The 27032-nt window shown below is 41.9% G+C and overlaps 1 protein-coding gene across 1 annotated transcript in view; it reads left to right on the top strand.

Annotated features, from left to right (window-relative positions):
• The window catches only part of LOC132821947 (erythroferrone-like), an 88902-nt gene that overhangs the window by 21809 nt on the left and 40061 nt on the right, over nucleotides 1-27032 (top strand). The window contains exons 2-5 of the mRNA XM_060834962.1: nucleotides 13531-13641; nucleotides 16107-16209; nucleotides 19786-19988; nucleotides 21969-22077. Of these exons, the coding sequence (XP_060690945.1) occupies nucleotides 13531-13641; nucleotides 16107-16209; nucleotides 19786-19988; nucleotides 21969-22077 (526 nt within the window). The remainder of the gene's footprint in view (nucleotides 1-13530; nucleotides 13642-16106; nucleotides 16210-19785; nucleotides 19989-21968; nucleotides 22078-27032) is intronic.

Here is a 27032-nt window from a genome sequence, read left to right on the forward strand (position 1 = left end):
TGGGAATGAAGCAGCAATCAGATCATTGATGATCTTATTGGACGGGTCAAGTGGACTGCTCCTGCTCTGATTTCTTATGTCCTGACATATCTCAAGTGTAGTAGTGTCTTATGGTCTGCAACCATATTACACACGTTACACATTTTTCAAAACAGTTTCAAAAGGTGTGGTACTGTTTTGGGATTTGTTGGAACATGAAAGTTTGGAAGAGTAGCTAAGGCAGCTACCATGGTATCTTTTAAGGTAAAATCAGAGCATTTGAAGTTGAAGATCTGACAGGGCTCCGGGAAGAAAGCAGGGCAGCGAGATTACATTTGGGTTACTCTAACAAATCATGATAATCATACCCCTTCTTTGTTTAAAGCTCCACATTCCTATCATTTTAGGATCTGTATTTCTGAATGCCTTGTTGTCTATAGTTTGATGTTTCTTTTGTTCCATACTGCATAGTTATATGCTTATGTTCCTAAATTGCATGTTTCTGTGATTCTATGTTAAAAAAAATCTAGGCTCCATGTTTCTTGCTTTTTTTTTCTGTGTCATTATAAAGCTTACATTAATGGAAACTATATTTTCTTGCAAATTTGATATTCAATATGTATCTGGTTTGTGTGACTCAGCACATTTACACAATGAGTCATTAGGGAAGCAACCAGTTCATTGTTCGACATCGTTATCACAATTGTGACTTTCTGGAGACAGAAAGGATTTTCTTTGGATTTTTGTCCCAAGGCAGTCTTCTGTGCTGGCACTTCTGTTATGGAGGGACAGAGACAGCAATTAAGGTCAAATCTCCTCCATTACTGCTCCAACCTGCAGCAGAATCAGGATAAAGGTTAAGAAAGGGCGGCACGGTGGCACAGTGGTTAGCACTGCTGCCTCACAGCGCCTGTAGACCTGGGTTCAATTCCCGACTCAGGCGACTGACTGTGTGGAGTTTGCACGTTCTCCCCGTGTCTGCGTGGGTTTCCTCCAGGTGCTCCGGTTTCCTCCCACAGTCACAAAGATGTGCGGGTCAGGTGAATTGGCCAAGCTAAATTGCCCGTAGTGTTAGGTAAGGGGTAAAAGGGGTGTATGGGTGGGTTGCGCTTTGGCGGGTCGGTGTGGACTTGTTGGGCCGAAGAGCCTGTTTCCACACTGTAAGTCTAATCTAATCTAAAAAAAAGGAATATTGCCTCTCACTATAGTGAAAGCATGACAACAATTGTTGTATTCCTCTCATCAGTCCTGGTGAGATTAACCAACTGGGCAATGACCGAACACAGAATCTGGGTTATCTCTTGTGAGTTTCTGCCTTCTGAGGCAGGTTTGAGGAAGGGTCACCAGACCTGAACTAAGAGCTCTGTGCCCCATCAGTTCAGACCTCTTGTGAATTCCAATATTTTTGTTCCATCATTGGTGGCCATGCCTTCAACTGTCTTATATCCAAATACTGGAATTCTCTCTCTCAAGGTCCCCACTTCACTCACTCTGTCTTCTCCTTTAAGTCAGACCTTAAAAACCATCTCTTTGGCCTAGTGTTTGGAAATCTCCCCTATTATCTGCTTCTGTGCCTTAGCACCGAATTTGTCTGATTGCTCCCATGAGATGCCTGGGGATGCAGTGTAATGTTAAATACAATTCATTTGGTGTTGAGAATTTGAAAGGATTTGATTCTATATCCATGGAGCCTTGACAGAAAGATTCTGAGTCATGCTAACATGTGTCAACATATCACACCAGGCTGGAATTTAAAGCGAAAAGTTTACTTTGATTTCTCTTGCAGCTCCACTGCCTGTACATTAATGAGCTCCCATTCTATGCTGGGTCATCAGCATGAGTTGCTATACACGGAACACATTCTTCTCCAGGCTAGTTTCTGGAGGTTACATCACATTACCACGTGCTTCTAACTGCTACTCCCAACTCTTCCCCTCCCTGCCATAATCCTATCTTGCTCTCTGTGTTCACCTTTGTTCTGCGCCATTGCTCCATTTGGAAATGGACAACTCCCACTGTAGCCAATCGTTTTCTTCTTTATTCATTCACAGGGTGAGGGTGTCGTTGGCTAGGCATCATTTATCATCCATCCCTAATTGCTCAGAGGGCAGTTAGAAGCCAACCACATTGCTGTGGGTCTGGAGTCACATGTAAAGACCGGCGGTTTCCTTCCCTAAAGCTCCTTAGTGAACTAGATAGGTTTTTCCAACAATCCACAATCATTTCATGGTTATCATTAGACTTTTAATCCCAGACTCCTTTTTATTGAATTTAAACTCCACGGTGAGATTCGAATCTGAATCCCTAGAATATTATCTGGGTCTCTGGATTAACAGTCCAGTGATAATACCTCTAGGCCATCACTTCGCCAAGGATAATCCTTGACTCTCAGTCAAACTGCCTTTCCTGATCATCAACAATAGTTCTATTAATGAAAACAAAAGATGTACTATGCTTAAAGGAAACACCGTCTCCAAGCTTATTCTCTATGGTTACTCACTACAATGTGCTGGGGATTAATCACTCATACATGGAGACACTTGGCTATTTCTAGACAGATGGCAATCCCATTGTGGCTTGAGAAATAGTCAGCAGTCTTGTTACCTGAAAAATGTTACGTAAAGAGATCAAGAAAGGGAAAACTGAATAAACAACCTGATTAAGATAATGTCTCAGAAACTGCTTAGGGTTGGACATTGCAGTGGCAAAAATAATCATTTCTTGTGGTAATATTTGTAGAGATAAGTCTTCAGATCTAGGGGGGAGCAATAGGATAGGAACATCAGGAGTACCATGTTCCTCACTCATCACCACTCAGCCCCAGTATTAAGAATATAGGGCTTATCTGATTATTGTTCACAGGCTTTCCACCTGATAGGCAGCCTGATAGATTGACGTGGCTAACAGGGAGGCTGTGACACAAGGCAGGGGTGGGTGGATTTGGTGAAGGTGTAGGAAGGTGAGCAATGGTGATGTTTAAAAGGAGTGATCATGACGAGAGTGAGAGGCTGGTGAAGATTGGCAATCAGAGATTGTGAAGGTGAAGGTTGGACAGATCGCGGCAAGGCAAGTGAATCATGCTGAGGGTGATCATTGAGATGGAGACAACGTTTCTCATGTCGGGCATAGTTAAAACACCTCTACTGACCTCAGCCCAAAAGCAGGGCCATAAATGCTTATGATCAACCTTTCTCACATTCCCTTTCCTATCAGGTTTCCTATGACTAAGGAAAGTCTACCTGACAGGAATTAAATAAAAAACTCATTAAAATGGAGATAAAATGCTTCCTGGGAGAGTTTCAATGATGCACCCATCTCCCTTCAGTGACTGGGTTAGCTTTTACTTGCCCCACCTCTGTTAAAGCTAGAATTAGGTAGATTCATGGTGGTTTGGGATCAGAATTGAAAGTATTCAATGTTAAGTCTCACTTAAACTAAACTACCCAAATTTGAGAGTTAAAAGTGTCCCCACTAGTGTTGATCATAGAGCAGCAGGGATGGAGTGTTGGGAAATCTGAAAGAATTAACCATCCCACCCAAACATACAATGAGGCTTGTTTGAAAGCAGAGGATTTGCTGCAGCAAGTTAATGAAGAGCAAACGTGCAGGGAAAAACAAAACAAAAATAGTTTCAACAGTTCAGCTAATGTATTGGGCAAGGCACCAAGTTGAAGAAATCCATAAACACTGCTGTAAACTCAACTGTGGTTACTGAGGATAGCCCAGAGATGACTCATGGGTAGAGGGGTGTCTGATGGACAAGATATCTCATACTGGTATGTTGCGGTAAATGAAATGTAAAGATGCTGTGAGTTTACAGTTGGATAAACACATGAAATACTTCTTTGAGCCAATAATATGACTAGCACATGGACTATGAGGTATTCATAAATGTATGTCAATTACACATCAGGTAGCTCTTCAGTCAATTTCCAAATACAGGCATTGATGTGTTTCCCGAACAAAAATGGCTGGAAATACTATATGCTGTATTTCGCAACCTTTCGGCACCCTAAAATACTTTACAGCCATTGAAGTGTGTTTTTTGGAAGAATATTCACTACTGTAATGTCTTTAAATTTGAGTTGTACATGGCAAGCTCACACAAACAACAATGGGACAAAGACTAGATAGGCTGCCGTATGATGCTGGTTGAGGGGTAACTGCTGGTCATGAGCACTGGGGAATGTCCATTCACTTCTTTAAACAGGTTTCTACACATCTGGAAGGGCAGGCTTAACATTAACATAATATTGGAAAAACCGCACATATAACAGTGACTCATCCCCATTGTGCAACACTGAAATGTCAGCTTAGATTATGTACTCAGGTCTCCAGAATAAGCCTTTGATTCAGAGGAAAAAATGTTACAAATAAATACAGAATTACCTGTGGCAAGACAACATATGGCTACAATCATTTGACAACATATTGTTGTGAAGTTGTCGAATACATCCATTTTAAAATGGTTCATGTGAGTTCTAATGCCTTGCATTTCCACAGCAGTTTACCCATTTCAAAGCACTTTACACCGAAAGGTTGCTTCTAAGAGTTGACTTGGAGACAAATATAGTATATTATGAACATTGGATTTTACAAATCAGTTATGCTTTAAAATTACTTAAGCATTATAACAATTAGATATTCCATTTCGGCAAATGAACACAACAGGAAAAGTAGCCCAACCACGGCTAACAAGATAAACTAAGGACAGAAATTCGATCATATAAAATTGCCTGAAAAAGGAGCAAGTCTGAGGACAAGGAGTAAAACAAGAACAAGAGATTGATTGAGGGGAATATTAGAGATGAGTGTAAACTTGCAAGGTCCATTAAAACAGATTATAAAAGCATTAATAACTATGTGTAAAGAAGAGGATTAGTGCAGAAAAATATAGGCCCCTTTACATCTGAAATAGAACAATTGATAATAGTGAACAAGGAAATGGCAGAACATTTAAACAGCTACTTTAGTTCAGTCTTTATATAAGAAGCCACAAATAACCAACTAGAAATGCCAAGGAAACAAGTACTTACTCCAATCAAGCATTTGCAGGAGATTGGTATAAATAAAAAAAAAGTGCTGAAAACGTTAAAGAAACTGAAAGTAGATAAAATTCCAGGGCTGATAATTTACATGCCAGGTGGTACGGAAATAGTGAATGTGTTGACTGTTACCTTCCAAAATTGTATAAGTTCAGGAACAGTTCCAGCAGATTGGAGGGTGGTAAATAAATCCCACAATTTAGGAAAGAAAGGAGGGAGAAATCTGAGAGTTATGGACCTAACATCAGTTATAGGAAAAAATGCTGAAATCTGTTATAAAAGCTTCATAATAGGAAATTTAAACAACATAAATGGCATTACGCAAATTCAATACGAATTTATGGAAGGAAGATTGTGTTTGTCAAACCTACTAGAGTCTTTTGAGGATGTAGCTACTAGAATAGATGAAAGCGGACCAATGGTTGTGGTATATTTGGATTTTCAGAAAGCTTTTTGCCAAAGGCCCATTATCAGAGCATACCGAATTGGTGGTAATGTAGAGGCATGTCTTGAGAATTGACAAGCAGACATAAAACAGCGTAGGAATAAATTCATTTCTGAAGTGAAACGTGGTGACAAATTGATACCATAAGAACTAGTGCTTGGGCCCCAGCTGTGCACTATATATATACATCAACAATTTGGATGACAGATTCAAATGTAATATTTTTAAATTTGCGGATGACAAAAGCAGTAGGTGGAATTATAAGTTGTGTGGAGGATGTGAAGAGGCTTTCAGGCAATTTAGGTAAGTTGGGTGAGTGGGCAAATATGTGTCAGATACAATATAACACGGATAAGTGTGAAGCTGCCCACTTTGGCAGGAAAATCAGGTTTGGCAGAATATTATGTAAACGGTGATAGATTGGGAAATATTGATGTAGAAAGGGACCTGAACCCTCGTGCCTAGTCATTGAAAGCAAGTGCACCAGTGCAGGAAGGCAAATGACATGTTGGCCTTTAGTGCAAGAGGGTTTGAGTACAGAAGCAAGGAAGTCTTGCTGCAGATGTATAGACCACACCAGAAGTATTACATACAGTTTTAGCCTCCTTATCTAAGAAAATGTGTGCTTCCCATAGAAAGAGGGCAGCAAAGCTCAACCACACTGATTCCTGGATGGCAGGTTTGTTGTATGAAGGGAGATTGTGTCAACTCCGTTTATATTCACTGGAGTTTAGAAGAATAAGAGGGAATCTCATTGAAACATATAGATTCTAACAGGACTGGAAAGACAGAATGCAGGGATGATGTTTCGCTAGGCCAGAGAGTTCAGAACAAGATCTCTGGATACATGGTAGACTGTGTTGGAGTGAGATGTTAACCTATTTCTTCACTCAGTGGATGGTATACCTGTGGCAGTCTGAACCGTAAAATGCAGTGGAAGACAAGTTACTGAATATAGTTAAAAAATAAATAAATGGGTTTCTAGAGGCCAAATGTATAAATGGGCATGCAGAGACTATGACATCGATATAGAGATTGAACCATGATCGTGATCAATATTGGAGCATGCTCATTGGGCTAAATGGCCTTCTCACATTCTGGGTTCTCTGGGATGAATCTTCTCAGGTCCTAAACGATGTGAATTTTGGCACGAAATTTGGGATAAGTGGGTGAGATATTGAGCAAAACACTTCTCAAGTCAAGAGGAAAATGTCATATTTTCCAACCAAGCCCTGGACATCAAGATGAGATTCAATGAATGGAGATAATTGCTAATGAACACTGTAATTACTGAGCCCACTTCACTAATATGAAGGCTCCCATTCTCCCACCCACCAATAATTGCTGATATGGAAGTCAGTGACAATACCTGGTGAGTCTGGCTCGCCACTTGTTCCTCCAAACTCCATCTTGCACAGCAGCACCAATATCTCAATGTAGTTCAATGGGCAGCATCTGAATACATTCGTGTCCACAGACATTGGCATCTGATATGTAATAACCTCACTATTTCATTACAGCACATTACCAATCCATTTATGGTACACTTTTGCATTTCGATGTTGCACTTTGGAGTGCACGGCATCTTTTATTGCATATCTTCTGCAAGAACACTGTGCAGGGCTAGGCTGAGCCAGGCTTCATCTAAGGGCTGCTTGCTCACTCTCAGTGTCCTTCCACTTAATACCCTCCTGGGTGGTCAGAGCACTTCTAGCTTCTCTTGCCTCCCCTTGCCTCCATGTGTTGGGCTCCTCAGCCGACCTTAAAGGCTAACAGTACTATTGGGCTCCCTTGTCTTTTAGCACAACACAAAGCCAGGCAGCTTGTTATTGAAACATAGCAATATAGAAACATAGAAGATAGGAGCAGGAGGAGGCCATTTGGCTCTTCGAACCTGTTCCGCCATTCACCACGATCATGGTTGATCGTTCAACTCAATAACCTAATCCTGCTTTCTCCCCATAACCTTCGATCCCATTTGCCCCAAATGCTTTATTTAGCTGCTTCTTGAAAACATTGAAAGTTTTGGCACTAATTACTTCCCATGATAATGAATTCCAAAGGCTCACCATTCTTTGGGTGAAGAAATGTTTCCTCATCTCCATCCTAAATGGTCCACCCCGAATCCTCAGACTGTGACCCCTGGTTCCGGAGGCACCAACCATGGGGAACATTCTCCCTGCATCTACCGTGTCTAGTCCTGTTAGAATTTTATAAATCTCTGAGATTCCCCCCTCACACATATGAACTCCAGAGAAAACAATCCTAACCTAGTCAATCTCTCCTCTTGTCCCTCCGTCCTTGGAATCAACCAGGTAAACCTTCACTGCACTCCCTTGAGAACAAGAACATCCTTCCACAGAAAAGGAGACCAAAATTGCATACAATATTCTAGGTATGGCCTCACCAAGGCCCTGTAGAATTGCAACAAAACATCCCTGCTCCTGTACTCAAAACTTCTCGCAATGAAGGCCAAAATACCATTTGCCTTCTTTATTGCCTGCTGCACCTGCATATCTATCTTCAGCGACTGGTACTCAAGCACACCCAGGTCCCACTGCATACTCCCTTTTCCCAACTTACAGCCATTCAGGAAGATGTCAGCACTTATCAGTGTAGCTGATGTTCCAGCACCCTACACAGTAAACATATGTGCATGTGCATCAACTAGTGGCTATGTTTCAAAGCCGAAAGTGAGTAATCGTCAGTTAACTCGGCGGTTGGGTGAGGCAAGGGTCCCTCTATCAGTCAGAGATCCTGATCCAGTCAGTCAAGGGTAGTGTCTGTTCAATGTCCAGGGCTTTGGGGGTAGTCAATTATCCACACGGGGCTGTCAGGGACAGGATCTCCATCTCTCTATAGTCCATGGGGTGGGTCCCGTTCTGTGTGAGAAATCTGGGGATTTGTAGATCATTAGTCAAGGATCTGGAGTGGTATCAAGCGACACGATTGGGGTAGGGAAGTGGGTTGGGTGGGGGGGCTGGAGTTTGCTGGGGAGTCAAATGCTAGGGATTAGAGGTAGCAATCTTGGGAAACTAAAGGGGCGAGGGTTGTGAAGATGGGAAAAGGTGACATCTGAGGGTGAGCTGGTAGTGTGTTGAGGGCATGGTAGGCTGTGACAGGGGAATGATGGGAACAGCTAAACTGATGCTTTCACCTTGATGCCAAATCCTCTGGATGAGCGAGACATAGTGTCCCCACAGGCAGAGGATGACCAGGGATATTGACACTGAACAATATCACCTGATGGAGTAGGACCCGTGACCTGAAGGGGGTGACTGGTCATCCTATCCCAGCAGTCATCAAGATGGCAACTGCATTGAACTTTTATGTGACTGATTACTGCCAAGGTATCACTGGAGTCCTGCCTGAAATTCTCAATTGACCATCCACAAATATATTAAGGCTGCTATTAATGCCATTTGTGCCCGATCATGCCAATTCACCTCAATTTGCTAAGATAAGGCCAGTGCTACAGCCTGACAGGAGGCTTAGTCAATGTGACTGGCATCCCCAAGGATCAGGGTGCTATAGAATGGGCACACATTGTCTTGAGAGGACCATACCATAATGAAGTTGGTTCATCAACAGAAAAGGTGTCCATTCTATCAATGTGTAATTCATCTGTGACCATCAGTACTGCATCTTAGAAGTCTGCACCTTGTTCCCTGGGAGCTACCAAAATGTCTATATTCTTAAGAACTCTCACATTCCTGTTGAGGACCCAGAAACCTGACAAGGATGGTTACTGGGAGAAAAGGTAGACAGGTAGATCTGAAACTTCAACTTCTCCACCTTCTGATATTGCCTGGCCTGCTGTGTTCTTCCAGCCTGCTGCCTGTCTATTTTGGATTCTAGCATCTGCAGTTTTTTTTATTCTACTGGGAGACAAGGGCTACCCTATGTGACCATGGCTGATGACTACATTGTGCCTCTCACTGACTAAGGCTAAGTGCAGATTCTTCAAATTCTTCGAATAAGGTCATCACAGAGTAGACAATAGACCTCCTGAAGGTGAGGTTCCAATGCTTCGATTGTTCTGGGGCCCTTGCAGTCCACCCCAGACAGATGGTGCCACCCAATCCTAGTCTGTCATTCTCTGCACAACTGGAGCAGGCAGAGAGGGAAAGTGACAGAAACTAAGGAACTGGGACAGCATGACCAGTCTTCTGAGGAGAATGAGGATGAGAACATTGAGCGGGAGGGATATCATTTTTAGAATGATCAAGCCAAGCAGTGTTGGACACTACAGCCATACTGATGTTAATTGACAGCCAGTTCAAGTAGATGAGAGCTGGGTATAGTAATGATTCATTGATTATAAAAAGTTGCTAGTACTTGGCACAGAAAAAGCTTGTTTCTGCTGTAAGTGGCAAAGGAGGCGTGTGTTTGATTTTTGTTTGCTTCTGTTGTTAAAAAATAAAAATGAATGTTTTGAATTGTTTAAAGTCTTTACTATATGTGATCTACAATGATAAGATGCTCAGCTACAGTAGGTATTAGGGAAAATAATAACAGTTACGTAAAGGGATATACGAAGTAATTTAGCTAAGGACAGATAAGCTGTGTGTATCAGAGTAGGACGGTGCACTTGGATGTGCAAGTAAGCATCATGGTTGGCAGAGATGTGGTAGGATGAAATGTTCTATGTTTTATTTGAAGACTTAAAGAAAAAGGAGTCAGCAAGATGGACCTTGTTGCGGTTTTCAGATCTGAGGACTCAGATCGACTTTTGCACAATATTGTAACCTTTGCCATAACAGAACAGGGAGAAGTGAGCTTGCTGGATGGACCTTCTCTGGTAATGCTAAGCATTTGCCTAAAGTGTGATACTTGGCAAAAGAAGTTCTGCCTCCATTGTCTACTATGGTTCTGAGGAAGGGTCTCTGACCCTGAAACACTAGCTCTGATATATCTCCACAGATGCTGCCAGACTGACTGAGCCTTTCAAGCAATTTCTGTTTTTGGTTTTGATTTCCAGCATCCACAGTTGTTTCGATTTTGTATCTCAATGGTATTAGTTAAGGCAAATGTACCATCTCTCTGCTTGAGTGCGTTAATTGCCTGTGAAGTAGTGTTTGATCTATGCTGATGTTAGTTCGTTTGTTACAGCAAATGTCTTAAAAATATGGAATCTGGTTCCTTGTTAATATATCTTTTTTGTCACTGGAAAATTTAACTTTTGGAATAGCTATTACTCACCACAAGGATCATAACAAGCGGCCAATTGTGCAAAGCAAAGTCCCATATAAAAGCACCTAACCTGTTTTATTTGAGATTTTCAGACAGAGAAGAATGTTGAAGCAAGATACCAGGAGAACTAACAGGATCCATGCACCTGATAGGTGACATGAGCTGACATTATTATTATTGTTAAGCAGAAGAGCTAAAGTATTATCATTCACTTAATATAGCCACAAAGAATTTGGACTTCGTGACCTCACTAATTATCTTGTCAAAATCAAGATTTTAAGCACTTTCTGAATAAATGCAGTCCTTTCAACAACAATAATCTCCATTTATACAGTATCTCGCACAACATATCTGAAAGATGGATTGACAGATACTGAGTTGGAGTATCAGGAAGATATTTGGGGTGGTGGGGGTGGGGAGGGACGCTGGTAGTAGAAGAGAGAAATTCCACAGTAGACACCTACTTAGAAGGGCGCCTGTTTGGGACAGAAGAATAACATATTCAGACTCTGGAGTGTAGATGATTTCATTTCATACATAACAGTGATCCTCAAGTTAAGAACTGAAAAAGAGTATTGTATGAAAGCTGCAGTGAAAGTGATATGTGAAAGAGTTAGTGTAAGCAAACATCCAAACGGTTCCAAAAGTGCATGCCAATTTACAAACCCACCCTCGATGCATCATGCCCATACTGTATTTGCAGTATTGAGCTCTTGGCCTTGCCCAGATAGACATATTCCAGCTGTTTCAGAATGAGTGGCAACTTTGCGGACGTTCCATTTTCCATAAAGTGTCAGCAATTCTTAATAAGTCTCCCTGTGCTTTTCTCGCGCTCTTTCGAAAATGATTTATTATTTTTCAGAGATGGCTGAAATATTAGCAGAAAATAAGGACAAATATAAACATAACGCTTATTCATTCATAGGGCAAATAAAGTCAGTGCTGTGATGGGCAAAGAACAATGTTGCAATGTGTAGGGTGAAGCTAACACCTTTCACTGTCCAGTCACCTCCTCCCTTATTGAAACTTCCCACCTGTGCTCAATAAAATTCATCCACAATTATACGATGAGTTCCAGGAAAGGTAGAATTTAACAACTATTTGTGGCTCAAGCAGGCGTGGTGGATCAGGGATAAAAACAGCTTCTCTCGATGGTAACCTTAAAATTGTCAATCTTTAAAATCTGAGGAGAGGGACCTGCTGGATCAGACACTGTCCTTTCGTACTCTGGGACTGACTGAGACAGTGGGTCAGACACTGTCCTTCCACACTCTGGGACTGACTGGGACAGTGGGCCAGGCACTGTCCTTCCACACTCTGGGACTGACTGGGACGGTGGGCCAGACACTGTCCTTTCACATTCTGGGACTGACTGGGACAGAGAGTCAGACATTGTCCTTTTACACTCTGGAACTGACTGGGACAGTGGGTCAGACATTGGCCCTTCACACTCTGGGACTGACTGGGACAATGGGTGAGACACTGTCCTTTCACACTCTGGGACTGGCTGGGACAGTGGGTCAGACACTGTCCTTTCACACTCTGGGACTGACTGGGACAGTGGGTCAGACACTGTCCTTTCACACTCTAGTATTGACTGGGACAGTGGGCCAGACACTGTCCTTTCACACTCTGGGACTGACTGGAAAAGTGGGTCAGACACTGTCCTTTTACACTCTGTTATTGAGTGGGCCAGTGGGCCAGACACTGTCCTTTCACACTCTGGGACTGGCTGGAACAATGGTCAGACACTATCCCTTCATACCCTGGGACTGACTGGGACTGTGGAAAGGTAGAATTTAACAATTATTTGTGGCTCAAGCAGACATGGTGGATAAGGGATAAAAACAGCTTCTCTCGATGGTAACCTTATTATTGTCAACCTTTAAAATCTAAGGAGAGGGACCTGCTGGATCAGACACTGTCCTTTCACACTCTGGGACTGGCTGGGACAGTGGGTCAGACACTGTCCTTTCACACTCTGGGACTGACTGGGACAGTGGGTCAGACACTGTCCTTTCACACTCTAGTATTGACTGGGACAGTGGGTCAGACACTGTCCTTTCACACTCTGGGACTGGCTGGGACAGTGGGTCAGACACTGTCCTTTCACACTCTGGGACTGACTGGACAGTGGGCCAGACACTGTCCTTTCACACTCTGGGACTGACTGGGACAGTGGGTCAGACACTATCCTTTCACACTCTGGGACTGACTGGGACAGTGGGTCAGACACTATCCTTTCACACTCTGGGAGTGGGTACAACAGTGGGTAGCCTGCCAGTGTTTTATCTGGAATTACATAGCATAGTGGGTCAGATGTAGTCTTTTACGAGACAGTTTAATGTCAGTTCTATCCTGGATTTAGGGAGCAAAAGCCTACAATATTTGCTGCAGTTACATATGAGCCATTCTAGTTATCTAGATCCAAATTTTCAGTCTTTGCAAGTACTTGGCATTGATTATAGACATACAGTATTCTGTGGATCAAGGACAGAATTTTCTGCATCCAAGTTATATCAAGCCTTACAAGTCCCTTGATGGACTTCACTCATTAACTAACTTGCCAGATGATAAGGGTGAGATCCCTCTAACTCTGTGTTTTACTCGTATTGTACCTAGCCTGGGTATGCTTGATTGTGACATTGAATGTGAGTAGTTAATATTGATCCAGTTTCTCGAGTTAATGTCTTATAGGAATAAAACTCAAGTTCTACTGGGAACACTGCCCAATGTTACCTGAATTAGATCATTCTCAGCTCATTTAAAGCTTTTGCCATCCAATGCCAAATGATGACAATGTTCCATAACTCAGTTCCTTTCTCAGGATTTGGATGCCTGCCTTATTTTTCACCTTTTCTCTGGCAGCTACCAGATACGCCAGTGGACCCACATGACAGCTGGCTCTTGTTTGTAGAACACTCTGAGAAGGGGGTCAACGACAGGAAGAAGAACAAAGGAAGAGGTCGAAAATCACAGGTAATTGTTGGGTGCTGATGGATGAGGTGGGGAAATGACTTTGTGCTAGGCACACTTTTCTTCCAGAAATTAGTGTGAGAACAACTTGTTTGAAATTTTAAAAAAAGTTAACAGTTCCGTTGACAATTTAATATGAACTGAACCCAGAACATTAACAGAAGATGGATTGGGTACCACAATCAGAGTGGGTGGATTGGCTGATGTACGTGGGAAGGAGACCTCACTGCTGGTCAAGGAAAGGTTTGCTTGCTTTTGAAGGATAACATCAAAGTAAACATATGAGAGGATGCTTTAAATGGCACAAATTTAGCATAGTCAAACAAAGAAATCTGGTACATCAAGCAGCTCAGGCAGACTGCCTAACCTGAGTAATTTTCACCACAATATCTGTATATCTACACCCAGTGAACTGATGTATCTGCACTCCTTGACCTATGTATCTATACCTCTGTATCTATGTACCTCCTTTCCTCAACTTGTGTGTCTGATAACTTGCACTAATAAAGCTCTTTGACTATAAAAGTAATGTATTGAGGTGCTGAAATGTCATTAACAAATCAGGAGTACCAGACAGTGTGATGTTGAGATTCTTACAGCTCCTTACTCAACCCAGCATTAGATTCTATTGGATAACACTCCAGTAACACACTATGTGATGCTTTCCAATGTTAAAAGGTACACATTCTTGGCATTGTTACAATGGTAGACAGCATTGAAACAGCTATGGAAGTCTGTCAATATGTTACCAGAATAACTAGAGATTGCCATAAGAAGATGTCTGATGTGAAGTATAAATGTAAGTAAACTGTATAAATGTGAAACGACATATGCGAACATGTAATCAAGCAACAGGAGTAGAATACTGCTCTATTATTCACACATTCTTAGAAAGTATATGTTGCCACAGCAACTCAGACTTCTTGGGGGTTCTAGTTGACTGGACGGTTGGTGTGAATCAAACTGGTGCCATAAGGAGCCAAGAGTTTAATCCATGCTCCCACTGGAGTGGATTTGGAATCTGCCTCCATACTCTAATCATCATGGAGATTGTGGCACAGTGGAATGGATCTGCCTTTGGACAGAGATTAGAAGAATTAATGAAGAAGATAGAGAGCAATATATCTAAGTTTGCCAACAATACAAAGCTAGATGGGAATGTAAGTTGTGAGGAGGACGCAAAGAGGCTGCAACATGTTATAGACAGCTTCAGTGTGTGGCAGATGAAGTATAATGTGGGCATGTGTGAGGTTATTCACTTTAGTAACAATAATAGAAAAACATATTTTTTTAAAAAGGCATGAATTTCTAAATGTTGATGTTCAGAGACCTTAGACGTTCTCATACCAGGAAGACAGAAACATTCGCTGATAGGTACAAGCTTTATGGCATGTTAAGCTTTCTTACAGAGAGATTGAGGTGCTAAAATAAGGAAGTCTTACTCCTATGTTATAGGGCTTTGGTAGGGCCACAATGAAGTATTGTATCCACATCTGCTTGCCTGCCCGGCAATGCATCAAAGGTTTCCAGAGAATTTCTTGAAATAAAAGGCTGGCCTGTGATGAGAGGCTCAGTAAATTGGGTCGATACTCTCTGGTGGTTAGAATAATGAGGAGGTCTCATTGAAATATAGAAAATTTCGAAGGGACTTGACAGGGTAGATACAGGGAGATTAATTCCCTTGCCTGTAGAATCTAGAACAACACGGGATGATCAATTAGAACTGAAATGAGGAGGCATTTCTTCAAATGTTAGGCTCTGGATCATTGGACTTGTCAACCCCAGAGGTTTGTAGATGCTCCATTGTTGAGGATACTCAGTGTTGCAATAGGCCATTGGTGTCTCAGGGATGTGGAAAATGAGTGAAGAAATAGAGTTATGGCAAAAGATCAGCCACAAACTTAATGAATGGTGGAGTAGAAGTGCAAATCTGTACATCCATTTTCTGCTCCTGTTCCTGCCTTTTTTCATGTTCTTATGTCCTGCATAAGCCATCCATGTAAGAGCTGAGCTGGTGGAGAAGGTCATAGAATCATAGAACCCTGACAGTGTGGAAAAGGGCCATTAGGCCCAACAAGTCCACACCAACCCTCTGAAGAGTATCCTATCCACATCCATTCTCCTACCCTATGACTTTACACTTACCCCTGACTAATGCACCTAACCGACACATCCATGAACACCATGGGCAATTTAGCATGGCCAATCCACCTAACCTGCACACCTTTGAATTTGGGAGGAAACCGGAGCACCTGGAGGGAAACCCTGATAGACACAGGGAGAATGTGCAAAGTTCACACAATCGCCCGAGGCTGGAATCGAACCCAGGTTCCTGGCACTGTGAGGCAGCAGTGCTATCCACTGAGCCACCGTGCAGCTGCAAGATGCTGCACAGTGACTGAAGAGCCAATGTTTCAATCCATACAGCATGGACTGAGGACCAATTGTTTTTCCTTTTTGTTCTGCAGCATGGTCTTCCCGGGCCACCAGGCCCGCCTGGACCCCAAGGCCCTCCTGGAGCTGTTGTCACACAGGAAGTGCTACTGAAAGAGTTCAAAGAAATGCTGAAAGGTAAAGTCATGTGATGGTTCAATAATTACAATCAGAATAAACAATCATATCTCACACAAGTGAGACTGTTGTATGTTCCCACACATTCTCCATCAACAAACAGTGAGGATTTCCAATTCCAGTGTGATAGGAATGTTTATAAGATATTTAGACAGACATGAACAGATAGAGAAGGGATGGGGGTGGTGGATATGGACTATGAACATGTAGATGAGATTCTATTAGAATGATATCATGTCTAGCACAGACCAGGTGGACCAAAGGATCTGTTCCTGCGCTGCACTTTTCTATCTTCTATTTATCCATTACTCCTTTACCTCAGCTTATCTACTTCTAAAATCTCATTCATGCCTTGTTGCAGCTAGACATGACAATTCTAGTGCATTTGTGACCAGCCTAGAACACTCTTAAAACCTAGGCTCACCAAAACTCCACGGGCAATGGCCGAACATAAATCATCCCGTTCATTCATTGCTCCTGCATCCATTGACCTACATTGGCTCCTGTTCCAACAACACCTCAACTTCAAGATTGTGTTTTGAAATCTTTCATTGTTCTCAATCCTTGAAAGATCTGAAATCTCGGCCAGTACTACTACCCTTCAAGATTTCTCCAATTCTGGACATCAACAATTTTCATTGCTCCACCAGTTGTAGCTTTTAGCTGCCCTGACCCTAAACTCGTGACCCGTGGGGCGGCACGGTGGCACAGTGGTTAGCACTGCTGCCTCACAGCACCAGAGACCCGGGTTCAATTCCCGACTCAGGCGACTGACTGTGTGGAGTTTGCACGTTCTCCCCGTGTCTGCGTGGGTTTCCTCCGGGTGCTCCGGTTTCCTCCCACAGTCCAAAGATGTGCGGGTCAGGTGAATTGGCCATGCTAAATTGCCCGTAGTGTTAGGTAAGGGGTAAATGTAGGGGTATGGGTGGGTGGCGGGTCGGTGTGGACTTGTTGGGCCGAAGGGCCTGTTTCCACACTGTAAGTAATCTAATCTAATCTAAACTCCGGAATTCTTTCCTGAAACCTCTCCAGAATTCTATCTCTCCCTCCCTTCCTTAAAGCCTACCTCAAAATTTTAGTCACCAATCCTCCTATTTCCTTAGATGTCTCAGCATCAAATTTTGTTGATAAATCTGCGAAGCAACTTGGAATGTTTAATTGTTCAAAATCACAATGTAAATGCAAATTGGTTTGTTATAATTGACAATGGGGAGTTAACAATGAACATAAATGGGATGATAAAAAATCACATTGAGACATAACACCTGAAATATAAAAGGATTTCCACAGACTTCATATATAAAATAATAGGAGCTACATTAGCCATTGAAGACAATCATTAACATTAATGGGACTGTCATAGAAATTGTAAGAGGTACTGACAGAATATTTAAAGTTTATCAGATTTGCATACTGTTGAGAGAGGTAACTAAGAATTGAAAGGAGATTGAAACATATATTAAAATTAATGGGATGGCAATGGAGACTGAGTGCAATAATACAGAAGAAGCTGTATTAAAAATTGAAGCAAGTACAATGAATGGAGCTGTACATAATCATCAGCACTGTCTTAATTTTTAATTCACTATCCATGTATATTAAACCCAAATCTTCTTTGCCATTTCAAAGCCTTTATTTACCTACTTTTAAAAATGTATACCCCTGAAATAATGTTTTGATACCTCAGTTTCTGTGAGTATTAAAGATCAATATCCCCTTACCGTGTGTTTACCACTGGTTTTTGTTTTTCATTCGGTACTGTGATTTTTAAAATTCATGTAGGGGATGTGGACATGATTGGCTAAGCCAGCAGTAATTACCTGTATCTAGTTCCCCTTGAGAAGGTGATGGTGAGCTGCCATCTTGAACCACTGCAGTCTATGTGCTGAGGGTAGACCCATAATGTCGTTAGGGAGGGAGTCCCAGGATTTTAATTCTTCTGAGTATTTACAACTCTTGATCTGTGTCTCTAAACCTCTAGAGCTGTGCATCTTCATTTCTAGATGTGCATTCCCCATCTTCTTGTTCTGTAGAATGTACCTTTCATCTCTGTATCATTGCATATTGTCAGTCTTAGATCTCTATTCCTGTGCCCCTTATTCCAAGTGTTCTGCTTGATCAATATATCTATGCTCTAGATATTACTCACAACACTGTATACATTTTCATTTCTATCCTCTATTGCAAATGGGCTTCATGTTAATCACTTCCAATCAGAAATGTTAAGTTGTCCTACAATCTCCATTAACACTGTCTGATCTGCTGAATGCTATCAGAACTTACTAAAATAGTAATCCTAAGGGCAAGGCTAATCTCTCGTGATATGGGTTGCAAAGTAGCAGTAAAGTCCAAATCATAAAATCTGGAATAATAAAAATCCATCCAGTTTACTAATTACTTTTCAGGAAGGAAATGCGCCATCCTTGCCCAGTCTGGTCTCCATGTGACTGAGATCCACGCAATGTGTTTGATTCTGAAATGGTCAACAGGCCAATCAGTTCATGGGAGATTAGGGATGAGAAATAAATCCTTGCCTTCTAATGATGCCAGCATCTAAGAAAATAATCATTTTTAAAAAGCAACTGTTGACATCATAAACCTATCTATTTTCTGCAACTTTTTTGCCTTTGTCCTCAATACCTGATACTTTCCAGTTTGGCCTCACCAGTTTATTTTAATGTTCTGTCCTGTATGTCCATGGCCAAATTATGTGGCTATGTGGAACAGTTATAATCCAGATCTCCTACCCACTGTTCTTGCTAGGCAAGCTGCTTATCATAGAACATAGAACAGTACAGCACAGAAACAGGATGTTTAGCCCACTGACCATGGTGCCATTCAAAACTAATCTCACCTGCCTGCATATAGCTTGTATACTTCTGCTCTCTGCCTGTCCATGTGTCTGTCCAAACGGCCCTTAAATACATTTCCACTCTCAGCCTAGAGTATCTCCACTGTGTTCCCTTAGCAGCCAGAACAGCCTTCCTCAGATATGGAAAACAAAACTGCACGCATTATTCCAGATTGCATCTTACCAAGGTCCTGACTAGCTGCAGCAAGTCTTCTTTGCCCCTGCACTAAAGTCATCTTGCAATGAAGGACAACTTACCATGCAGCTTCCTGACTATTTGCAGCACCTGATTCTAATGATTGGTACATTAGGACATCCAGGTCCCTTCCCAAGCTATCACCAGTTTTTAAGGCAAGACTCTTCCATTCTATTCTTTCAGCCCAAGTGGATAACTTCATAATAAACTGCCACACATTTGCCCTCTCACATACCTTCTCAAAATCACCCTGAACCTTCTTTTCTGCTCCTCACTGCTCTCCATTTCTCCTAGTTTCTGTCGTCATCAATTTTGAAATAATGCATTAAATGCCCACATCTAAATCATCGCCATATTCTGTGAACAGCTAGCATCGAAGCACTGATCCTTGTGGTACACCACTGGTCAAAGAACACTAATAGCTCAACTTAAACATTACAAGAAAATTCTCAACGTTATTCAGATTAATCTTGAATGAACAGATACATTGACCTCCTGTGTTCAACTGAAGTTGATTTTTCTTCTGCAGAAGTGGTTGAAGAAAGAAATAGGATCACATTGCAGGAAAAGTGCCAGGAATGTCCAGGAATCCAGGGTGGTCTGGCGTTTCCCCCGCTGTTACCCAGGGAGATGAGCCCGTATCATAGGCTGGAGGCAGCCTTTTACTGCAAACTAAAGGATGACCTTGTGATGAACAGAAAGAGTTTGAGGGAGCTGAAGAATTTTCATATTGTGAGTGGTTTTTCAACCTGCATGACCACATAGCTTAACTCCTACACTAATATTATTGAGCAGTAAGAATGTACATACATAAATAGAAATAATGTATTGCATTAATATATGAGGCAATCATTTATGAGGGAGAATCGGATGGTTCCATAACCTCTTAATTTAACACTAGGCCATAGCAAAAGGAAATGCACCAATCTTTCTCACCCAGTCTCATCCAGGTCCATTATTCTAGGTTAGAGGTCACACATGAGAGGCTGACACTCATGAGAGATAGATTCTCATTCTATGCATCTTGGAAATTCTTGCTTTGTTGCAGTGGACCTGCTTTGCAACAGCATACAAGGAGCTCTAAATCCAATTCCGTGGATGTAGATCACCAAAGAAGAACATGGCTAAGCTTTCTGTAGGCCTTAGTGAAGCTGAGAACCACATTGTAGGTATTTGATGTCGAAGTAGAGAGAAAGGAGGCCCACAGTACTGCCATTCCCCATTTATGTCAACAACTTGAACTGGGAAATTAGAAGTATAGTTTCAAATTTGTGGATGATACCAAGACAGGGATTATAATCAATTCTGAGCAAGACAGTGTAAAAAAAATACATAAAGGTGACAACCAACCCGCAGAATGAGCATGTTCTTGGTGAATGAAGTTCAACAAGAAGTGTAAGGTAGTTCATTGAGATTGGAAAATTAAGGAGGATACATGCCCCGTGGAAAGAAGAACTTAAATAGTGTAAAGATGCAAAGGGATCTAAAATTACAGATTCATAAATCATTTAAAGTAGCAGCATTGTTTAATAAATGTATAAACATGGAGCAATATCCACAAGTCCATTCCGGAAAAGAATTCAATAAGAGATGTAGCTTGGAGTCTAGTCAAGTACGGTGGGGTTGTGTGAACTGTAACATATGAGGTTTTATAAGAGAAGGGCACAGAGAACTGAAGAAGGTGCAAAAGGGATTTACACTTGTGATACCAGACCTTAGAGAATATAACTATCAAGGAATTGCTAAATGGGTTGGCATATTTCTCTTTAATAAAGTGAAGACTTAGAGGCAATCTAATAGGCATCTTTAAAATTATAAAGGGCTGCAACAGAGTAGACATAACAACCTATTTTCACTTGTAGGAGAGACTAAAACCAGGGTCCATAAATATAGGATGTCCCTAATAAATCCATTTGGCAAATAAAGAGAAACCTATTTACTCAGAGAGAAGATAGAATGTGGAACTCATTATCTACAAGTAATAGTTGCAGCAAATAGCATAGATGTATTCATGAGGAACTAAGTACATGCAGGAGGGAGAGAGGAATAGAAAGTTATGCTGAGAGAGTTAGATGAAGAAGGAAGCTCATGTAGAGCATTAACAGCAGGATGGCCTCATTGGGCCGAATGGCCTGATTCTGTAAATAGTGTAATAGAATTCTTTGATATTTTCCATCCCAGTTGGAAGATTGCCTGGCTATCCCCTTGGAATTACTAGCATACGATATCAGGCAAGAATCGGAGGGACAATATTCTCAGCTCCTCACTGATGTGTGGGGAATGGAGTTCGGTGGTCCTGCTGGATGGAAAGAGTGAAGCTATGATGGAAACGTTGTGACTGACTTCACCACCTGATTCCTTTCCAGTTTTTCCTGATGACCCAACTCACTTGACCTGCACGTGCGAGGGTCTAATCTCAGTCCAATCCAGATAGATGGATCAGAGGTCCCTTTCGAATTGCTGTAAGAATATAACGTGAGGCCGGCCAGATTGCATTTGATCCACAATCTCCATTCATGATATAATAGGTACTTAACACCTCAGCCTATATTCCATGGATTAACATCAGTTTGCCCCATTGTTTTGAAGCAGTCTAATGCCTTTGTAAAAAATGCATGCAGTTAGAGGACTCTGCTGGTTCTTAAGATCTTAATGTTTAATGTTTGCTGAGTTGGATGCACCTTGTTATTTAATGTGTCTGCTTCCTTTCAGCCTGAGCAGGATGGTGTGTTCCTGCGAGGGATCGGCCTGAATCTGACTACTGGCCAATACGTAGCCCCAATGGCAGGATTCTACCAGTTCTCAGCCAATCTACATATTGGTAAGAAGATCAGGAAAGCAATTAATTGTGTGAGAGTGAATAGACAACTGGATGCCTGTCTGTAAGGGATGTTTATTCAAGAAATATTGCTTTGCTTACGCGTCTTATTCAAAGCTCACACAGCTCTGATAAGAACAGTCAAAATGTCTCCAGCTGCGATAGATAAGATTTTACCTTCTCTTTGAAATTACTCATTTCTGCGGAAACGAATATGGAGCTGGTTTGCTGCCATAGTAGAATTTGTGCTTCTTTTCAAACCATGTTATATCTTCAACTCACAGCAAACAAATGGCATTCATGTTCAGGATCGCCAAAGGAAAGGCAACTCACCCTCTAAAGTAATGGGAAAACACACAAAACAAATGATGTTCTCTGGATTCTATGAAAGAATAGAAAATAAGAGTTGCTTTCCAGGCAGTAATTCTATGTCAGTTTGATGCCTGATGCTGAAATTCTCTTGAGGCTTGGTGTATGTGTAGTGAAATATCTTTGTCCTGTCAGTGTTTTGGGTTTGATGGTTTTGATTATGCATCGCTTGGATGGTGCATGATTGAACTATTTTAGATAACAATTTGACACACATTGGTTTGGGGCGTGTCTTGTGCATTGTCCTCTCCTTTGTTTATTTTCCATGTTCCTCCTTATTTCCTATTTACCGTGTGGAATCTTATTGCAATGATGAGTATCGACCAGTCTTATTCTGAACTTTAAGCTCATTTTAATTTTGAAAATTGGACATTAAGAGGCTGTAAAAGAAGGCTGCCTGCAGATAGCATGACTTATTTTATGGACTATACTAAGCGTGTCGTTTAAAGTTCATCTGATGTAGCAATCAGTCTCTTCACTAAAGAATGAAAAGAAAGCTGACAACTTGTGGTCACCCTTCACTTTACCAGATCCTCACTTCAATTTCAAATTGTTGAATTTATTCAAATACCACAGTCCATCCATGTGGGAGACTGGAGATCACAAATCAGACACTGAGTTAATATAGTGTGTGTGTGTGTGTGTGTGTGTGTGTGTGTGTGTGTGTGTGTGTGTGTGTGTGTGTGTGTGTGTGTGTGTGTGTGTGTGTGTGTGTGTGTGTGTGAGTTAGAGAGAGAGAGAGAGAGAGAGCAAGAATTGAGAGTATGTGGTGTGCTTAATCAGTGCAGGTGTGTGAGAAACATCTAAATTAAACCAAAAACTGGAATTATTTGATTGGAATACACATTTCTAGGGGTAAGAAACACCCTGTTCTTATCATTAAAAATATCCCGATCACAGTCAGTATCAGAACACCTACATTCTCACCTTGACAAGCTAAAGCAGTGACCAGGGGGGCAATAGTTTACAAAAAGCAGGAGAGAAGAAGGGCTTCTTCATTCTTGAAGAAGGGCTCATGCCCGAAATGTCGATTCTCCTGCTCTTTGGATGCTGCCTGACCTGCTGCGCTTTTCCAGCAACACATTTTCGGCAATAGTTTACAAAAGGACTGGAATGTGACTAGTATAAGACAATGTGAGAAGTTATATTTCAATTGCTAAACAGGTGAAAAGATAGCAAGTAACCCGAATGGTATCAATTCTACTACATTGGACTCCAACCAATTACACATCTTGCCCCACCCCAACCACCTTTGGCTGTAACTTACCCTCTGGGCTGATGAGAAGAGCATTTTGGACTGTGTAGAGTAGTTTGAATCATGCAGCTACTATCACAGTGTTGGAAATGCTATCCACTGATCCAAAGGATCTATTCTCTTTAGATGAAGTACCTCCACTTAAAAGGGAACAGAAAGGTTCATTAAGTGACAATGAAAGTGTTGAAAACACACAGCAGGTGAGGCAGTTTGATGGAGAAGGGAAGTAAGTTAAGATTTTCAAGTCAATGATCTTTCATCAGAACTGGGGAAGGAGAAGAATGTGAGTGTTTTGCACCTGTAGAAGGGAGGAGGGACATGATATGTAATGGTGGCATTGCTGTCCACAGCACCAGGGATCTATGTTCAACTCCAGCCTTGGCCACTGTGTGTGGAGTTTGCACATTCACGCCATGTCAGCGTGGGTTTCCTCAGGGTGCTATGGTTTCCACCCACAGTCCAAAGGTGTGCAGTTTAGGTGGATTGGCCTTGCTAAATTGTCCTGCAGTGTCCACAGATGTGCGGGTTAGCTGGGTTAGCCTTGGGAAATGCAGGGTTAAAGGGATAGGGTGGCCAGTGGCTCTGGGTGGGATGCTCTTCGGAGGGTTGGTGCAGACTCGATGGGCCAAACTGACTTCTTTCTACATCGCAGGATTTCTATAGTTTTTTGATGGATGGCTCAGGAGTCGAAATGACAACAGGTTTCATGATATGATAGCCAAGAATCAGTGGAACTGAATATCATAAAGACATTAAAGCTGTATCCAGATGGAGTGTGAATGGCTGTACAACAGCTGTCCAAATGTAACATTAAGGGATAAAGAACCATGACAAATCCAAACCAGCAACAATAAGACATGGAACAAGATGGAGGCAAATACTTTGATCTAAGATTGTTGGCTCAGTTTTGAGCCCAGTGATCTGTAGGTGCTGTGCAAAAAGATAAGACGCTGTGACTCAGTGTTGTGTTGAGTGCCCAGGGAACACTGTATAAGGTCAAAGACAAAAATGTCAAAGTGGGAGGAAGGTGGGGAATTAAAATGACAAGTAACTAAAAGCTTGGGGTTATCCTTGTAGACCAAATGCCATTCTGCAAATGATAAATGTATTTAAACTGAATTCAACCCACACTTTTATGTGAGATTTTTATTTCAATCAGCCACATTCCATAAAACTCATTCGCCACTGATTACAAGCTCCCATATTTATACAGCCAATTTACACTCCAATCAACTCTTCCTTAATATGTCCGTCATGTACTCCTTCATTCCATTATGTCTCAGGCATTTCTGAGATCATACTGGATGGCAACACTGAGTGCATGTGTTTCACAAAGTCTAACTAGTCTACCTTCAGATTCCCCAATACAAAGGAGACTTGTGGTGAATACATAAGGCTTGATTGTAAGAGGAACATGTCAACGCTTGTTTCTCCTGGAAGGAGTGTTTGGGGTCTTGGTCAGTGAGGAGGGAGGAGGTAAACGAACAAGCAATGCATCTCCTTTGCTTGTCTGCAGAGGAAGCCATAGAAAAGTAAGGGGTGATTGAGGCATGGACCAGTGTGACCAGTTCCTATCGAATGCTGAGAGGAAAGGTCAAGGGAAGATGTGCATGATGTCTCGCTGGAGATGGGAGAAATGGCAGAAGATGATCCGTCACGTTGAGTAACATCTGTTTTTACAGTACAGAGTTTCTAGGCAGTCATAAAAACCAAAATGTAGTGACTCTGTCAGCTTCTCTCTGCAGAGGAAGTGGTAGTTGCAGGTACAGTTACAACATTTAAAAGGCATTTGGACAGATAAAAAAAAGAGGGATATGGGCCAAACACAAACAATGGGACCAGTTGGGAAACCTAGTCAGGATGGAGGAGTTGGACCAAAGGGTCTGTTTCCATGCTGTATGGCGCTATGACTCTATCCAGAAATCAGAAAAGAAGCCTTTCGAAGGTCAACCTGACAGTTACTAAGCAGAGTTTTTCCTACATGAAGTGAAAAAAAGACTTCCAGGTTCAGCTTCTGAAAGAAATTTGGGTGTAATTACAGCTCGATGCAATAGCCTGGATATTTTCTGAAAATCTTGAAGAAGCCTCTTGAGGAGGAGCAACTTCCATATTCCAGGCAATATTTTTGTCTATCACCTCCCTCACCACTACCCACAAAAGCAATGGCTAGCTTTCCAAGCAGCAGCTGTGGTTTATACTCTGACATTCCTAAGATATGAGCCAATTACACTTCAGATTAAATAATCTTGTGTCAACAGTTTTCTGATTACTGCTAAGTTACTATTAGTGAATACAGTCCAAGACTAAGCACACGCATTCAGTTGTCTTTCTGTCATCACATACGAAGGTAAAGTCACCGTAGCCCTACTCTCTCATTAGAGACAGATGACTGGTGGGTGTCTTACTGTGAGGGTCACCAAATATCAGCCAAGGAGAAAGATTGAGAAAGTGAGTCTTTCATGGTAACCTCAGCTGGTATAGGAATTAAACCCATGCTGTTGCCAACACTCTGCATCACAAACCAGCCATCCAGCCAACTGAACTAACTAACTGACCAATCCCTGTGTAGGACATAATGGGCTGAGACATCATTCTCTTTCTGATTTCGGAAGTCATTACCATGCGTAGACCTTGAGGCTCACACAGCCAGATAAAGCAAAATTGTGCAAACACTAACTAATGATTCAGCAGAGGATCAACATTTATCATTTACCATGTCATTTGTCTTATTCATATGTGTCTTATTTCAAATCAATGAACAGGAGTTGGTCATTCAGCCCATCAAGCCTATTCTATTCGATCATGGCTGGTCATTTACCTCAACGTCACCTTCCAAAGCTATTCCCTTATTCCTCAAGGCCATCAACAAACTCCTAATGTCACTGCGCTGACAGATTATAAGGCCTCCTGCTAATTCCAGGCAGCACAGTTAGTACCTGTCAAGGCAAGGTGAGTTTGATTGATTGATTTTGAAGTACATAACCAGTGAAGCAGTGCACTCTTTGTTGTGAACAATTCTGTACCAAAACGGCATAAAGAGTAGGCGAGTAGAAGAACCTAGTGGGAAGTGATATTCGGGATGAATCCACATCAACACGAGTGCCCAAGCCTCACTTGGAAGGAGTGGATGGCAGACACAGAAATGCACACACTGTTTTGCTGATTTTCAGCCAGACTCCTTTAAGGCAGAGCATTCAGGAAGTTAATTTCCCACATTGTGTACGGCCATGGTGGCATTGGCAGCTGAGCAAGAGATGGAAAGGGCCAATCCAATTCTAGCTCAGACCCTACAGCTCTGCTGTGGGCGGGCACTTCACTGGAACTCCCTCATTGG

This window comes from Hemiscyllium ocellatum, chromosome 13 (genome assembly GCF_020745735.1).
Source record: "Hemiscyllium ocellatum isolate sHemOce1 chromosome 13, sHemOce1.pat.X.cur, whole genome shotgun sequence".
In the NCBI taxonomy this organism is placed as follows: domain Eukaryota; kingdom Metazoa; phylum Chordata; class Chondrichthyes; order Orectolobiformes; family Hemiscylliidae; genus Hemiscyllium; species Hemiscyllium ocellatum.